The sequence below is a fragment of the Toxorhynchites rutilus genome, chromosome 2 (genome assembly GCF_029784135.1).
Source record: "Toxorhynchites rutilus septentrionalis strain SRP chromosome 2, ASM2978413v1, whole genome shotgun sequence".
Taxonomy (NCBI): Eukaryota; Metazoa; Arthropoda; class Insecta; order Diptera; family Culicidae; genus Toxorhynchites; species Toxorhynchites rutilus.
The window spans coordinates 49,020,768-49,039,123 of NC_073745.1; the positions used below are offsets into that span (position 1 = coordinate 49,020,768).

Below are 18,356 nucleotides of genomic sequence, written 5' to 3' on the forward strand. Positions count from 1 at the left end.
CTGTTATCCATGGTTATTAGTTCTTTCTTCGCATAACAACCATGGATAAACTCCTAATCACTCACCACAGTGAATCCTGATTCTCACCTCCCCCTACTAACAAATATCCCTTTCATGATAATAGCTAGAGAACCACGCTATAGAGGTGACCCTTCTGGCTTTCGGGCGGCGAATATCATTCTAACATTCCTTCCCTTACCCTGGTGACTGTATGGACGTGGCCGGCGTCGTTATTGATCATTCAAAGTTCGATTCGCCGAAACATGCACAATGAAAATGATATGCTACTCCCAAGCATCAGTCGGTGTGTTCTTTGTGCAATTTCGCTGGTTCAGGTCAATCACGGAGAACAACTACGAAGTGTACATTCTAGCAAGCTCGAGATCAAAATGTAAATTATTCTGCTTGAGACAGTTTTGAATTATATTTTGGGAAAAAAGAGTTACGTAATTTTTACTCTGATGTTTTTTGAAGAAAAAAAATCGTTCACGTTTTTCTATTTTCTCTTGGAGTTAGAGCCTTGGCATAACCAGAGAGGGTATAATCAATAGAAATGTCCAGCGCTAGTGTTTATGCATTGAATTATCAGGTATTTGGGGTATATGGGGAATTACTTTGAATAGAACGATAGCTTTAGATAGTCATGAAATTTTATGGTTGATAATAACATCTATCTGTATCATTTTTAGTGCTCGCTCAAGGTAATGCCATCACACATCGATGATAGCTTGTGAAATATTGTACAGATATATCAGCTCCCTCTCGTCGTTTTTGTACACATTTCCCTCCCCACTCTTCGCTACTTACCACTCCCTTCGCTAAGAGCATCACCACTAGTTACTAAATTCGGTTGCTAAAGACAATTAGGCACCCCTTCACCATAACTTGGCAACCACACCGGGAGTTGCCGTTCGGGTGAGTAAAATAACAACGCACCCCCAAAGTAGCAGCCCACATTCCGTTTTGCCTGCCAAGATCGGGTCGATGAAATGTCAACAATCGACCTCAAATGCTGCCACCTTGCAATCGAGTTATCGACCTTTCATATGCATTCATCGAACAACTTGACGCCACTTTTTCGCCAACATGTGCAAGGCGTCGACCTGCTTGCAGCGCTGCTTCCAGCACTGCTTGCCGCTTGTTTGTATTGGTTTGTTATTGAAAATGAAAAGGAAATACATTGATCGATTTTAATCATTTTATTGAAGAAAAATAATAAAAAACCATGTATAATAAAAATAAGGTATATAATGGAATCGGTGCATCCGGGTTGTCTGGATAGACGATTCAAATCCGACTGAGTACATTGATGAATACCTCCTTGCCCTTGATGACACAGATATGTGGCTGAGGAGGATTCTTCAATGTGCGTGAAGCACGGGATCTCCGATGGGGAAAATTGCTCGAAATACTATCGATGGCCAGGTCCTGCTGCTGTTGCTGTTGATGCTATTCCCCGGAATAGCACCCTGGACTTAAAGGATACTGCTGCGGGAAAGCTGATGCTGTTGGCCGTGTGTCAGAAGTGGAAATAAGCAATGTGGTGATGAGGGAAATCATCTTTCTCACTCGCCGATTGATTGAGTCGGATGTATTCATAGCTGAAACAAAATAAAATTATTAGTAAGTGAAAAGCAGAAATGAATTCCCTACTCACCAGTTGTATGATCCGGATAAAAATGCGAACATTAAAATATCATGCGACTACGTTCGCTAACCTCGCCTATTTTCATTCTACTATACTACGGAATCAGTGCATTCGGGTTCCTCCGGGGTGGTAATTCAGTGATAAATACCTCCTTGTCGTTGAGTTTTCGTGTCTGAAGAGGATTTTTGAATGTGCGCGAAGCACGGAACCTCTAATGGGAAAAGTTCTTCGCAATACCATACCATGGTCAAATTCTGCTGCTGCTGCTGTTAATGCTGTCCCCCGACATTGCCAACAGGGGTTGGAGGTTACTGCTGCAGGAAAACGGATGTTGTTGGCTGCTGTGATAAAAGTGGAAATCCGCACTGTGCTGATGGGAGAAATCATCTTTCTCACTTACCGATTGATGGAAGCGAACGAGTCGAATGTATTCATAGCTGATAAGACAAGATAAAATAAATAATAATTAAAAAGCCGAAATATATTTCATACTCACCAGTTGTATGATCCATTTGTTTTTGTTTGAGATGACAATTTAGCGGAGTGGAAAAAAGAACCACCAGTGATGCCATTTGGTTTGTTTAATTATTCAGTATTTTCGACTAACGAACTATCCGCGTTGACGATATTGGGAATAGGCATGACAGTATGGATTTGCAGAAGGAATGAATACACTTTTAAAATGAAAATTATGAATGAACATGATTTTTCCATAATCAAATTAGTACTCTATGTAAGTGAAAATCACCATTGCCTGCAAGTGGTGAAAAAACATCATAAAAAAATATGTTTTGAGATAATTTTATATTATAATGATTATAAGTTTTTTTGAGAATATCTGAACGTCTATAAAAAATAATTCAAATTAGGGTCATGACAACGTACTTTAAGTAGAAAAAATTATACCAAGAAAAAAATTTCATACAAATTTTAGCAAATATAAACTGATTCGGGCCGACTAATATGATAGAGAATAGTTTGCCTCACACAAACTAATGCCGTATCCAGATGTCGATACCTAATCGTCGTCATCGTGAATAGGTAACAGCGTTACGGTCGTTGTTAGGTCGATGTTTTTTTCGTCGATTGGATTGTGAGAGCCGATTCATCATTTTGGCAACCCAGTAGTTACTTCATCGCAAGGTTGCTATTTGTAACAAAATTCGGAATTTTGTTTCGAATCTCTCCGTCCTGCGTTGATTGTGATTAAGTTGAGTTGAGTTGAGTTGAGGATTGAGTTGAGGTTTGAAACGAACACCATCGTTTGATAACCGCCGGTGCGAAACAGAAAGTAGTAAAATGCAACCATGATACAAACGACCGGTGAGAAAATGGGCTGCTATACAAAATAGCAACGATTAAAGTTGTGAAATAACCAATGTTTATATCAACTAACCGGTGGGAATCCGCGTTGACGGCATTGAGCTTCGTATTACGGAATGGGGGAGTAAGCATGACAATATGGGTTTGCAGAAGAAATGAACACACTTTTAAAATAAAAATTATGAATGAAAATTATTTTTCCCAAATCCAAATAGTACTCTATGTAAATGAAAATCACGTTTACTTGCAAGTAGTCAAAAAATATCGTACAAAACTTGTGCCTAAAGATAATTTTATATTATAGTGGTAAGTTTTGGTGAGAATATCTGAAAATTCATAAGAAATAGATTAAATTAGGGTCAGAACGACGTACTTCTATTACGTAAATAACGCCAAGAAAAAATTTTCATACAAATTTTTGTAATTTAAACAGCCTTAGGGCCGACTAATCTGATAGGGAAGAGTTGGCCTCATACAAACTAATGTCATATCCAGATGTCGACACCATGCCGCCGTCAACGCGAATGCTCTAACTTACCAAACACTAAAGGGCTCACATTACGGTGAGGCCAGAGTGAACGCGACATGCGATGCGATGCGAAATGAACGCGATTTTTAAAGCGACATAGTGGCCAGAGTAGATCTAGTGGCAATAGTTACGGGCTGTTTTTGTTCTTTTCAACGAAATTAATTCACAATTCCTTGTTCTGTGCTTTCTAGGTTTCTGGCAATGAGATAGTCGTCAAATACACCTTAAAACAAGTTTCACGTTGGGACATCAACGGTCGCTGAAACTGTTAAAGAGACTTGTTTTGCTCCATGGGACATGTAAGTTATGGAAAACAAAGCGACGACGGAATCTTGAATGCATCCGAGCTATTCAAGTTGATGGAAACAGTACAATTTAGTATTCTCACAGAATGCAATCTCCTGGAACAACCGTATCCACGCCATATGTTTTTGTTGATAACAGCGTTATACACTGGTGGCTTTATTTAACAATACTGATGCTTAACCTATTGACAACGGTTCTTTTATACCCTAGTGGTTGTTATGCAGTTGTTATTAACATCATGCATAGTAACCGTTGTTGCTATGAAACTTATATGAAACAAACCTAGGAAACTAACTGGAAATCATAGCCTACCAAGGTTTTCAACACCCCCTCTCAGTTGTTTCCTTCTAATCCTAGCTTACTTCTTAAAGCATTGAAAGTTAGGTTGGGTAGCGACTTCGTGAGAATGTCTGCTAGTTGCTTCTGGGTTGGGATGTATATTATCTTAATCTTATTATCAGCAACTGCATTCCGGATAAAATGATATTTAACGTCAATGTGTTTGACTCGCCTTGTTTCTTCTCGTTCAGCCATCGCAATCGCTCCTTGGTTGTCTTCATAAATCGGTACCGGAAACAGTAGTCCATCTTGTTGGAGGTCGGAAATCAAACCAGTCAACCAGATCGTCTCACCTACGCAGGAACTCATGGCAATGTACTCTGCTTCAGTAGAAGACATCGCTACTGTAGGCTGTTTCTTTGATGACCATGCAACAATGTTCCCGTGAACCTTCAGCAAAAATCCGAAAACACACTTTTGGTCTGATTCATCACTTGCAAAGTCTGCATCAACGTAGGCAGATACTGTCGCTTCCTTCGGCTTCCTTCGGTTAACTAATCACAATTGCTTCGTTGCTTGTAGATATCGTAGGACTCGTTTTGCATGTTTCCAATGCTCATCTCCAGCAGCGTCCTGGAACCTTGCCAAATATCCAACGATGAAACATATGTCCGGTCGTGAACCCATCATGATATACATTAAGCTACTCACGGTAAGGGTGTGCACAGTTTGTATCTTCCCGCTTCAACTGCAGTCTTGATTCGGCAGGCGTATCAACAGGATTGCTGTTTTCCATGGCGTAACGCGAAAGTATTTTATCGATCTGTCCTGTCTGAGACAGCCTCGTCGTTCCACGACCCAGATCCCTGTTGATCTTGATTCCAAGAAAGTGGTGTAGCTGCTTCATATCTGTCATCTCGAATTCTCGCATTAGCTTGTTCTTCACACGTTCTATATCGTCTTCATTCCCAGCAGCAATCAGAAGATCATCTACATATACCACGATATATATCTTACTGTCCCCACGAGCTCGAACATACAAGCAATAATCGTGCTTTGATCGCGTGAATCCAAAGGTAATCAGGAACTCGTTGAAACGGCTGTTCCAACACCTAGGTGATTGCTTCAGACCATAAAGCGATCGATGCAGCAAGCAAACTTCATCAGAATGCTGCTCTACCCCCTCTGGACACCGCATGTATACCTTCTCTGTGAGAATACCATTCAGAAAAGCCGTCTTGACATCTAGCTGGTGAATCATCATTTTGTTCGTCGTTGCTAATGCCAGCAGAGTCCGAATTGTAGTCAACCGCGCCACAGGTGCAAATGTTTCCTCGAAATCAACGTGTCTCTTTTGTGCGTAACCCTTCGCTACCAACCTAGCCTTGTAGCGTATAGGCCGACCATCAGCATCCGTCTTCACGTTGAACACCCATTTGCACGGTACGGGTTGAACGTCAGCAGGGCGTTTAACCACGGTCCAAGTTTGGTTTTTGCGTAGCGCCATCAGTTCGTCTTGGATTGCTTGCCTCCATTCACGCTCGTTCGGATGTTCTTCAACATCAGAGTAACATTCCGGAACCTGTAGGGAATTTACACCAGCAGAAAGGGCTCTAAATGGAATATAATCGGAAAACCAACCTGGTCTCTTGCACTCTCGACCACTAGACCTCGGAACATCAGCACTAGGTTCGTTCCTTCCTGATTGTGGCGAGAGTTCTGTTGCGCCTTCCTTGTCGACTTCTTCCTTTTCAGCATTGGAGCCGCCTTCTCGAACATCATCATGAGCGTCCACAGTCGTGTTCACAATTTTCTGTTGTCTTTCGATTGCTCTTTCTTGCTCGGGAATTGGTGATACCTCCTCCGGAATAATCAATCCAGAATCGACGCCTTCGCCTTTGAATGGAAATGCTGCTTCGTTGCATCGGACATCGCGAGCCACAAACATTTTTCGCGATTCCTGATCCCAGAGACGATATCCTGTTGGTGCGTATCCGACCATAACGCACTTTCGTCCGGTTGGATCCAGTTTACCTCTTTTCTGCTTGGGTATCCAGGAAAACGCTTGATATCCGAACACTCTCAGCTTAGTGACATCTGGCTTCTCTCCATGCCACCGTTCCGCAGGCGTTTGGTTACCTCTAATCGCTTCAGTTGGGCTTCGATTGGTAATATACACTGCATTCAGGACCGCTTCTCCCCAGAGATATTTTGGTGCATTCGACTCCAACAGCATTGCTCTCATCTTTTCGACAATGGTGCGGTTGAAACGTTCCGCCACACCATTTTGTTGAGGTGAGTACCCCACCGTTGACTCTACTTGAATTCCCTTCTTCTCGTAGTAGGCCAGCTGCTCCTTTGAGAAATACTCGCGTCCAAGATCACACCGCAAGTTTGCTATTTTCGTTCCGAATTTAGCCGTCACCATCGCTTCGTAAACCTTGAAATAATCGTGAACTTGATCCTTTCTCTTTAGCAAGTAAACAACTCCGAAATGCGTGTAATCGTCCACGAAACGATACAAAATAACGATAACCATCCGTTGTTGCTGGAGTGATTTGCCCACACACATCCGTGTGTACACGCTCCAGTGGTCTTCGTGTCTGGGGTCTCGTGCCGTTGAACAGTTGCCTTACCATATTGGCTTCAACGCATGCATTACAAAATTCGGAATCGCCTTGGACATCGTCCAGTCCATTCACCATTTTGGAATTCTTCAGCTTGAGCAAATTCTTGTAACTAAGATGACCATAACGCTTATGCCAAAGCTGCAGCTCCGCGTTGCTATCGGCCGCTAAAGCCGATCCATTGGGTAAACTATTCATCCGCAAGTAAAAGAGATTACCCTTCAACGTCGCAACACCGATGGTTTCGTCATCTTTTGTCAATATTGCACGATCAGGCTTGAATTCGACGTGCACTCCCGCTTTCATAAGTCTCACCAGCGATAGCAGATTGTACTTCAGATTCCTTACGAACAATACGTTTCCGAAGGACAAAGTATATCGATTTCCTCCGACATTCAACTTGCCCTTCACAGTGCCTTCCTTATTGGCTACCAGCACCTCACCATCCTTCGCACTGTCGATGTGAATCGGCACGTGTAGTTCGTGAATATCCTGGAAATATTCTTCGTTGCTGACCATATGACAGCTTGCACCCGAATCCAGCACCCACTCGATTTCGTGCTTGTCATTTGACACCTTTGCACCGGAAACAAGAGCCACTTCCTTGTCAACTGGAGTCTTCGCTACTTGAGCTTTATCGGAACGATTTTTCATCTTGAGACAGGCAAACTTTTTATGCCCAACCTCTCCACAAAAGTAGCATTTACCGGGGAATTTCACTGATTTTTCACCACGCTTGTTTCGGGATTTGGCCGCCAACACTATTCCATCAGAGCCATTTGCAGCACTCGAACCAGATTCTCTTCCAGAACGCTTTGGTTCCTCCGCTAGAAGGCGTGCTTTGACGGTCTCAAGCTTGAGTTGTTGATCGTCCAAATTTTCCATCGCCGTGGTAACCGCATCGTAACTAGGTGGTAACGAAATAAACAACTGGCTCACCATGTCGAGTTCCGTTACCGTAGCGCCTGCGTCTTTCAGCTGTCTTCCCAGCTCGTCGAATCGTCGGAAATGATCAGCCAGAGACGTTCCCTCCTCCATTCGCAACAAAACCATCGACCGCCGGATGTACGTCTGGGCAGCAAAACCTTTATTCGCAAAGGTATTTTCCAATGACGTCCACATCTCTCTTGCTGTCTTCTTGTCGCGAATATACTCCAAATGGCTGTCCGCAATATACGCTACCAAAAGTGCTTTTGCTTTTTCGTCCTTCTCCAGAAATGCCACTTTCGCTTCCTGCTCCTCAGGGGGATCATTCGTGATGGCTTCTTTTACATCGTGCGCTGAAAGCTGAGTCTCCACTCGGAACTTCCACGTATCGTAGCCTTCACCGGCAAACTGCACGATTCCTGCTTTCCTCGCACTGGACATTCTGGAACGACTGTTGCACTTTTCACTTTACTTTCAGGTATGGTGTGACTGGGCCCATAACCTGTTGATAACAGCGTTATACACTGGTGGCTTTATTTAACAATACTGATGCTTAACCTATTGACAACGGTTCTTTTATACCCTAGTGGTTGTTATGCAGTTGTTATTTACATCATGCATAGTAACCGTTGTTGCTATGAAACTTATATGAAACAAACCTAGGAAACTAACTGGAAATCATAGCCTACCAAGGTTTTCAACAGTTTTTTATGCTGACGAAACATATTTTGCGATCATATGTCGACGAGATTGCATAGCTTCAGAAGAATATTTCAACTCTAGACTTTCCAGAGGAAGAATCGAATGTGCTCCCGGTGCCATCAACGCTAAATGGAGAGTTCTCTGGAAACCAATTGAAAGCGATGTAACAACAGCCGAAGATATTACTAAAGCTATATGTATTTTGCATATCATGCATATTATTAAAGGATATTCAGATGTTATGATGGATTATTGTTTATTGAAGAAATAAAAATGCATTGCATGAACTAATAATGAATTGAGTAGTATGCATATATTTTGTATGTTGAGCAGTATGAACTAATGAAAAGTATTGTTTCTTGTTTAGTCAATTAGAAAAAGGATTACCAACCACCTCATAAAATAAGATGAAATAAATCCTTTCTGAGAGGAAAGTCCCTGTTAAACGAAGCCAATTATTCATTCTACCATCAACACAAAATAATAAGTTTACGAATATTTTATGAACATAGTTGAACACTTTGTAAAACAACGGCATTTATGTTATTGATAAACTAATGATTTGTTGTCGATGAGATAAATTTCTACAAATTCTTCAATGTTATTCATAAGTCTCTGCCATAAGGATTTCGTGATTACGCTCGAGGAATATACATGTAAACACTTTCGGTATAATCTCTATCATATTAATAGGAACTTCAAATCAAGTTATCGCTGCTCTTATTCCAGAAGCCGTTCCGGTTTAGCATTCTTTCCGGAGTTCTGTTCTGTAATTATATTTTGTAGTCGAAACTCAGGCACTTGATGACAGTACGGTGTACGTTTCAAATTGACTCGGTGGAATTTCGAAAGAAACTTCCAAAACGTCGATGTATGAGTATAATTCCGTATTCTCGTTGTCGGTTATCAAAGGGGTTGCCACTGCACTTCCCGGGTTCATTTGTTGCTTCAAAAACAATAGACTGCTGAAGTATGGCCAGTTAGTGTAAATACTGTCATAATAAATGTTTCCAGATCTTCGACTCCGGTAACTTCCGCAGTTCACGACCAGAAGTGTCACGTAAATTTTACCGTAGAAGAAGTAGAAGAAAACTTTAGAAAAAAAGTCGCGTAGAGTCGCATCGCGTGTCGCGTTCACTTTGGCATCAACCTCAGAAATACTTACTATTCACCTTGGTTTTAAGAGAATATTTTTCTTCAGTGTATCATACTTTTCAATTTCGCCACCTGTGATCAGCAATGCATATCCCAGCCACGGCTTACAGAGACAAGGCTAGTTCTTTAGCGAGTAAACATTTTCTTTGATGACGTCATCCGAGTCGTCAGTGTAAACAGTCGCCAGTTGTATTTTGTTTTCCGACTTACGCGTAAATGTTCCTGAAATGAAAAATCGAAAATGGTTCAATGCGCTGTGAGCGGGTGTATAAATTATGAAAATGACATTATCGGACCAAAAAAGAGATTCTTTCGCTTTCCGAAAAACCGAGAATTATGTTCTTTGTGGATAAATGTTTTATCAAATTATTCATGGAGTTAAATATAATCAACTATATTATCAACGCACAAACTTACAAAGCACGAAAAATAAAAAATAAGAACACATTCGCGTTGACGGCAGAATGGTGCCGACATCTGGATACGACATTAGTTTGTGTGAGGCTAAACATTCTCTATCAGATTAGTCGGCCCTAAGGCAGTTTTAAATTGTTAAAATTTATATGAAATTTTTTTCTTGGCGTTATTTACCTTCTAGAAGTACGTTGTTCTGACCCTAATTTAAACTATTTTCTATGGTTTTTCTGATATTCTCACCAAAGCTCACCATTATAATATAAAATCATCTTTCGACACAGTTTTTGTATGATTTTTTTTCACTACTTGCAATCAAAAGTGATTTTAATATTCATGAAGTGCTAATTGATTTGGGAAAAACAATTTTCATTCATAATTTTAATTTCAAAGTGCGTCATTTCTTCTGCAAACCCATATTGTCAGGCCTACTCCCCCATTTCGTAATACGAAGTTCAATGCCGTCAACGCGGATTGTTTACTTCAACGACTCAGATGACGTCACTAAAAATGACTGATCCGGAGTAGCTAGCCTTGTCTCTGTAAGCCGTGTATCCCAGCTGTTTGTCAAAAGACAAAAATACGATTTGTTGTTGTCGATTACATATCACAAAAGTTGTTAATTCTGGTTGGAAATATTCAGTGAATTGACTACATTGAAGTATGTCGGACGGCAAATCGGAGCCTAGTTTAAGCCAATATTTTGCAAACGATCCCCCGAGTTTCTTTGACCACTTAGCGGAGAAAGAAGGTACATGGATTGTGTAACAGATTCGTTCAGCAACATCAACTCACCGTAAATTTATATCCCTCAGGCAAAACCAATTCAAAAATTCAGGATGTTTACTCATCGTACGATTTCCTGCAAACTGCTATGGTAGATGCCAATTCCAACATTCCAGACAGCGTACGGGATCTGTGGGAGTTTCCAATCGGGGCTGAAGTTTGTAACCCTCCTGCACTAACGATGCCCGGTGTTAGCGTTGCAACTGACTTGAACGATCCAGTGCGTGAGGCAGTCACCGAGTTCATAAGCCCTATTGAAGCAGACCATCGAAAGATACTGTCACCTGACGATGTTACGCAGGACGAGCGTGGCTTACGGAAACTGATTGAACACGGATGCTTCCGATCGGCTGTTAATTTGACTGCGAGGCTGCTGACTATCAAACAGCAAGGCTTTGGACGTGCCGGATATCCGGTTAAGCACTCGCCAAACTCACTGCAGCTGTGGTTCACACGATTGGCTTTGCTGGTCAAGCTGGGTCAGTTCGAAATTGCTCGCATCGAAGCTGAACCGTTTGGATCGTTGAACAAAGTCGATGTGTTTTATGAATTTTACCATCCAGATATGCATTCTGATAGAAAGGGGTCGATGGCTCCGTTCTCATTCAGGTTGCTGTTGGCGGAGCTTCCCATATACTTAGGAACGCCCAGAACCTCGTTGGATCGCCTGACTGAGTTACTGGCAGTGGCGTGCCAAATAAAGAACTATTTCGCGAGATTGCCCGATAGCACTGCTAGTAATGATGCCAGAAAATTTTGGTCTTCGCGTGAGAAACGCATTCTACATTCCATTGTAAATTGTTCCCTTCTGGTGAAGGATTTTAGCCTAGCTGACCAACTCATTAGACAACTCGTCGATGACCCGGCGGCCACTGTGGACGATAAACGCTCCCTCCTATCGGCATGGGGTCGCATTCGTTTGCAGTGCGGGGATATCTATGGAGCGGAGAAGAAATTCTCCGAGGCAAAGCGTCTCAGGGATGATCAAACCACACCCGACCTTCGTGAGCTTGTAGACCGCGGTCTGCTGGCAGTGGCCCAGAATGATTTCCAGAGTGCACTCAGTTTGTTCCAGAAAGCGACGGCTTTGGATGGAAACAATACCATGCTGTACAACAATATGGGCGTTTGCTTGTTGTATTCCGGGAAGCTGAAGGAAGCGATAAAACTTTTCGAGGAAGCTGTCCAGAAGAATCCGAAGCTGGCCCTGAACGAGTCACTGCTCGTCAATCTATCCACTTTGTACGAGCTGGAATCGAACAACTTCAAGAGTAAGAAGATAGCGTTGCTAAAGTTGATTAACGAGCATCGGGCTGATCTTAGCGTGGGACTGGATGTTTGTTTAAAGCTTCAATCAAATACTTAATGACATTATTTTTTCATTTTAAGACTTGAAAGACAGTATATTTAGTATAGGACGTATCTTTATGATATAATTAGCTGCAATATATAAATTTATTCTAACAGCATTTTCATTCAATTTTTATCTGACAACAATGATGACAATCAATCCTGTGCTTTGAACTAAAGAGGATCTAAAGCGTACTTATGCACCTCATTAAAACTGAGGCATGAAGCATGATTGATTAACTGAGAATCAATGTGGCTTGTTAGTCTGCTTTATCACACTGATAATAAATAGCAATATCCGTGAAATTCGAAGACGCATAATCAACGACTACGACTTGTACGATTATGGGCTCCATAAATCCCTAAGGTCCAACAAATTCCAACTCCATATAAAGTGTACCGTGTATAAATCTCTTATAAGATCGGTATAAAATAGAGAGTGTTTCGACCAAACTTTGGTCGATTCAAACTCGACGCATTGTGCATTGAAAAATACTAGACACCTCTCATTTTGGAGCTGTTCAAACAGAATGATGCCTCTATGTTCTCATGAAAAGGTGGACCAAGTTTATTAAAACTCCAATTGAGCCTGGCGAAATACTTATGATTACACTGAGGTGAGAAAATATTCATAAATAATCTTTGTGCTCGATTTTTGAGTCTCTTTCTCCTTCACGTAGTTTTTCGACATTATTTCACAATCCCTTGTTCTGTACTTTCTCGGTTTCTGGCACGGGATTATGCGCGACATAAAATTAATGAATCATATATGTTTCGCTTCGGGAGATCAACAGTCGCTGGAATTGTTAAAAAGTTCTGTTTTGCTCTATGGAAAAACTACAGCCCTTTCATATACCACAACTAACCGAACAACTCTCTGTGTTAAATTGCGCAAAATTATTGGAAATTTTGGAACATTCCCGATTGTTTTTTTTCCCATTTATTTATTTTAGGCTCATTAGCATTTTAGCTGTAACAGAGCCAAATTTTAATCGTGTACATGTCACATGGTTATCATATCCATAATTAGTACATTACACAGTTGCCATTCGCCAGTATTCCTTCTATACCATTACATATGGTACAATTACACAGTAGCCATTTAGGCGTAAGAGTTTTCTTTCTGTTCTTCCATTATCCAGTTGGACCACCGGACAGCGGAGACAGTTGAATGATCATTGTTGAGTTATTTATAGAACAGCAGCCCGATGTGTCTTGCAGAGCAGAGCAAATGTATGGATGAATCGATCTTATTTCGACCGTGGATCGATCTCCATCGCTGATTATTGTTGCGTGGACGCAGCTATTCTGTAACAACACAAAGATGGTCAATGAGGGTCCTGAGTTTTGAACTCACGATCGATCGCTTACTAAGCGAACGCGCAACCAATGTGGCTACGGAGACCCCCTATTCCCGATTGTTGTAACAACATTAATAGTAAACATAATCGAGTTCTTATATCCCCCGCTTTCCGGGAAAATGTTCTATAACTTTATTTTTTTCTGTGTTTCTCCGGCGAAATAAATCTGTCCCATGAAAAAAATCTTGGCATCATTCATTCTAGGGTAAATGATCTTGGTTTGTCCGATTTAGGGTGTTTTTACGCAACTAGTAAATGCGAATCGATTTTCTTCATGAAAATCACACATAATCGATACGAGTTTGGGTTTGTGGAAAAGCTCAAGTCTCTAGTTTCTAATATTACCATAAGGTGTTGAAATTATTCATATTTTTATGTTTTTTAACGATTTTCCTGAAAGAGCAATTATGATCATGGTATGATCACCTCTGATCTGTTTGCCCAAAAAATGATCATGGTTTGTCCGGTTTTAGAAATCACCATTTTTGAATGAAAACATCCGAATTCCCAAGTAGATGTTGCATTTATCATTGCTTGAGTTTACTATCATCATATTGATACATTCATAATTTAGGCTTCCTTCAGAATATTGCCTTTTATTTGGGCATTTTAAAGTGTTCACCTCAACACACTCAACATAGAGAATCTTTATTTCTGCTATGCGCGAAGGACACAATAAACAAACTGCAGCGCGCCAAGTGGTAGCCATAGAAATCATGTGGACAAAACAACATTATTGAATTGGACAACTCATGATCAGAATTGAGTTCATCAAAATGCGTCAATTTAATGGTTTAGCTATGTTAATCTGATACAAATGGTGTGCAAGCATGATGTTTACAATATTTGTAAGTGTTATAATCCAGAAAACGTCTGAATACCTGCCAAATAATCATCTGGTGATCGATTAAAAGTTAGCTCGAATGAGGGGTGCATTGACACAAATAGAAGGTGTATTTTATAGTCCTTGAAAACATGTGATTTCGTAAAAATATACTATAAAACTACTATAAATCATGTAAAAGACAATTTTTTATATGTTTTGAAACATTCGAATACCTTATTTGACACAGGAGCGTTGAATTAGAGCATTTAAAAAAGTGGGCAAACCATGATCATATTTTCGACTGGACAAACCAAAATCATTTACCTTACCATCAACACGAAATCATGAGTTCACCATAGTTAGATACAAACGTAAACATTTTCATTATCATCTCTAACTTATTCATAAGAACTTCAGATAATTTTACTACTGGTCTAATTCTAGAATCCGTTTTGCTTGACCGTTCTACCGTAGTAAAGGGTGGTCACATCAAATTGCATCACGGAAAAAACGCTGTAGAAATTCGCCCAGTAGACCGATCCTTTTGAAAATTCTAGACAGTAAAATAAAAACTATTAAACAACTTTTGGCATTTTCTTTTTATTCATACTTCGAGCCCAAGCCCGTATGCTCGCACCTTCCTCTTTACCCCGTCCATAAGGTTCTGTACAACGTCAGGTTGTAGTTTTTTTTGAACAAAAAATCCATTTTCTCTTGAAGTCCGCCTCCGATTTGACAACTTTTGGGTTCTTCCGGAGGGCCTGCTTCATAATCGCTCAATATTTCCCTATTGGGCGAAGCTCCGGGCGTTGGGCGGGTTCATTTCCTTTGGCACGAAGGTGACCCCGTTGGCTTCGTACCACTCCAACACGTCCTTTGAATAGTGGCACGAAGCGAGATCCGGCCAGAAGATGGTCGGGCCCTCGTGCTGCTTCAATAGTGATAGTAAGCGCTTCTGTAGGCACTCCTTAAGGTAAACCTGCCCGTTTACCGTGCCGGTCATCACGAAGGGGGCGCTCCGCTTTCCGCAAGAGCAGATCGCTTGCCACACCATGTACTTTTTGGCAAACTTGGATAGTTTCTGCTTGCGAATCTCCTCCGGAACGCTGAATTTGTCCTCTGCGGAGAAGAACAACAGGCCCGGCAGCTGACGAAAGTCCGCTTTGACGTAGGTTTCGTCGTCCATTACCAGGCAATGCGGCTTCATCAGCATTTCGGTGTACAGCTTCCGGGCTCGCGTCTTGCCCACCATGTTTTGCCTTTCGTCGCGGTTAAGAGCCTTCTGAACCTTGTATGTACGCAGGCCCTCCCGCTGCTTGGTCCGCTGGACGAATGAACTTGACAAATTCAGCTTATTGGCGACATCCCGGACCGAACTTCTCGGATCACGTCTAAACTGCTTAACTACGCGCTTGTGATCTTTTTCACTGACGGAGCATCCATTTTTGCCGTTCTTCACCTTCCGGTCGATGGTTAGATTCTCGAAGTATCGTTTTAGTACTCTGCTGACTGAGTGCACAGGATTAATTCACGACGCTCTTTTTCGTTCGACGACATTTTTCCAAATTTACGAAAAATTGACAGTGAAGCATGGCCAACGTGATCTATACACTCTTATCTGATTATAAGCGAAAGCTGAAGATATAATTCCTAAAAATTAAATTTCTACAGCGTTTTTTCCGTGATGCAATTCGATGTGACACACCCTTTAGTGATTCGATGTAACATTGAAGGCCCATTTATACGTTGCTAGTAGCTGACTTGACAGTGAGCAGCTACTTGGCCTGTGAACTCGCTTGACAATTGGTTGACTCGCCTTGTCCGTTCACACAGTGTGAGCTGCTGACGAGAAACTAGATACTGCAGCATTGGCTTACCAGGGATGCCAGATGATTTTTCAAATGTCCATCAAATAGTCAGAAACAGCAATCGGGTCCGAATTTGATAGATGATTGATTCGAAATTGACTTCTCAATTGACAGTTTTCGTCTCGGGTTTTCAGTTGCTTTTATCATTACACACTTTTATCGCGAAATACACGCTGACCGTGTAGAAAAATACTTTGAGCTGAATTTCTTCGAACTGAAGGTACTACCCGAAAAAGCAGGAAGGCAAAAGGCTGAATAAGGGGAAACACTGTTGGATTTCATTGGTCCAAAAATACAACGCCATGATACACTCATGAGAGGTGCTATACCTGCAAGAGTGAAAATAAAAAACGACATCGATGTGCCTTTCTTCTGGAATATCGTTCAGATTGTTGTCGATCTTTTTAGAATCTCGAAAGCATCCATATATAAGATAATTCCGGAAGTATGTGATGCTATAAATGGCAGTCTAAAAGATTTTTTTAAATTTATTTATTTTGCCTTGCCAGCAGCTTCGTGCTTTGTGAAATGATAGATAGTAGATTTGCAGGTGGAATAAATACGCGTCAAAAATTAAAATAATGAATGAAAATGTACTTTTCTAATTCGAATATGTATTCTGTTTCTTAGAATAATACTTTTTTTGCAAGTTGTGTGTGAATTTTGAATGAAAATTGTGCCTGATAATGATTCTATATTATAGATTCTCAAGAAAACTATCTCAAAAAGAAAGCGTGCCCGCCAGCATGCAGAATAAAATAACAACGATTTCGTTTAGACACTATGAGGGTTTTATTTGTTTTTCCAATCTTCGCATGTATTCAAATATCTTAAAAATAGAGACATTTCTTTACATTTCGCAACCCTGATTCGAGCGCTAAATTCTGTTTTTGACGTTTTGAGGTATGCGAATGCGAGTAAATTCAAAAAACGTTGAAGTAGCTCGTACGCCGAATCACACATGACAGTAGTTGGCATGATGTGTTCACACGGTGTAAGTAGTTGCACTGCAGTAACTGAAGGCTCATTTATACGTTGCTAGTAACTGACTTCACAATGAGCAGCTACTACCGGTGAACTCGCTTGACAAATGGTTGACTCGCCTTGTCCGTTCACACAATGTGAGCTGCTGGCAAGAAACTAGATACCACGGCATGGGTTTACCAGAGATGCCAAACGATTTTTCAAATGTCCATCAAATAGTCAGAAACAGCAATCGGGTCCGAATTTGTCAGATGATTGATCCGAAATCGACTTCTTTATTGGCAGTTTTCGTCTTAAGGTTTTCAGTTGAATTTATAATTACACAATTTTATCGCGAAACACATGCTGGCCGTGTTTACAAATACTTTGTGCTGAATTTCTTTGAACTGAAGGTACTATCCGAAAAAAGCAAAAAAAAAGAGGATTCAGGCCAAGAATTGGATGCAAAGAAAAGGAGCAACAAATACAATATTGAAGTAACTCCACGATGATGATCCTCGAGAGTACAGAGCAGTGTTGAGAATAACACCTGAAAAAGTGAAAAAGACTGTTGGATTTAATCGCTCCACAAATACAACGCCAAGATACACTCATGAGGGATGCTATACCTACAAGAGTGAAACTAGAAATGATGTGCGTTTCTTCTGGAATATCGTTCAGATTATTGTCGATATTTTTTAGAATCTCGAAAGCATCCATAGCTAAATTAATTCCGAAAGTATGTGGTGCTACAAATGGCAGTCTAAAAGATTATTCAAAATTTTATTTATTTCGCCTTGACAGCAGCTTCGTGTACCAATTTGTGAAATGAAAATGATAGTAGATTTGCAGGAGGAATAAATACGCCTCACAATCTAAAATAATGAGTGAAAATCTACTTTTTTAAATCGAATATGTTTCTTATAATAATATTTCTTTTGCAAGTTGTGAGTGAATTTTGAATGAAAATTGTGCCCGATAATGATTTTATATTTAGATTGTGGAGGCGATCTGGCGTAGTGGTAACATCCATGCCTCTCACGCTGAAGGTTACGAGTTCAATTCTCACTCCCGACATTCTTCCAAAAATGGAAGTAAATGTGACGAACCAGCCAAATGAGTTGAAAGTCACTATAATAAAGATAATAAAAAAATATTTAGATTCCCAACAAAATTATCTTAAAAAAGAAAACGTGCCCCGCTAGCGTGCAAAACAAAATAACAACGATTCCGTTTAGAAACTATGAGGGTTTTATTTGTTTTTCCAATAAATTTCAAGTCTATAAATATCT

General features: G+C 40.7%; 1 protein-coding gene and 1 long non-coding RNA gene across 2 annotated transcripts; one reads left to right on the forward strand and one right to left on the reverse strand.

Annotated features, from left to right (window-relative positions):
- Positions 1-1,184: 1,184 nt before the first annotated feature.
- On the reverse strand, positions 1,185-2,280 carry LOC129771555 (uncharacterized). The gene is made up of 3 exons (XR_008742403.1): positions 2,145-2,280; positions 1,658-2,085; positions 1,185-1,601 (listed from the first exon to the last, which is right to left on the reverse strand). It is a non-coding gene; the product is annotated as an uncharacterized LOC129771555 (long non-coding RNA).
- Positions 2,281-10,472: 8,192 nt separating this feature from the next.
- LOC129771550 (trafficking protein particle complex subunit 12) lies at positions 10,473-12,157 on the forward strand. Its single transcript, XM_055775301.1, has 2 exons — positions 10,473-10,661; positions 10,726-12,157. Exons 1-2 carry the CDS (start codon positions 10,574-10,576, stop codon positions 12,060-12,062), a joined length of 1,425 nt encoding a protein of 474 aa, XP_055631276.1. The 5' UTR covers positions 10,473-10,573; the 3' UTR covers positions 12,063-12,157.
- The last annotated feature ends 6,199 nt before the right edge of the window (positions 12,158-18,356 follow it).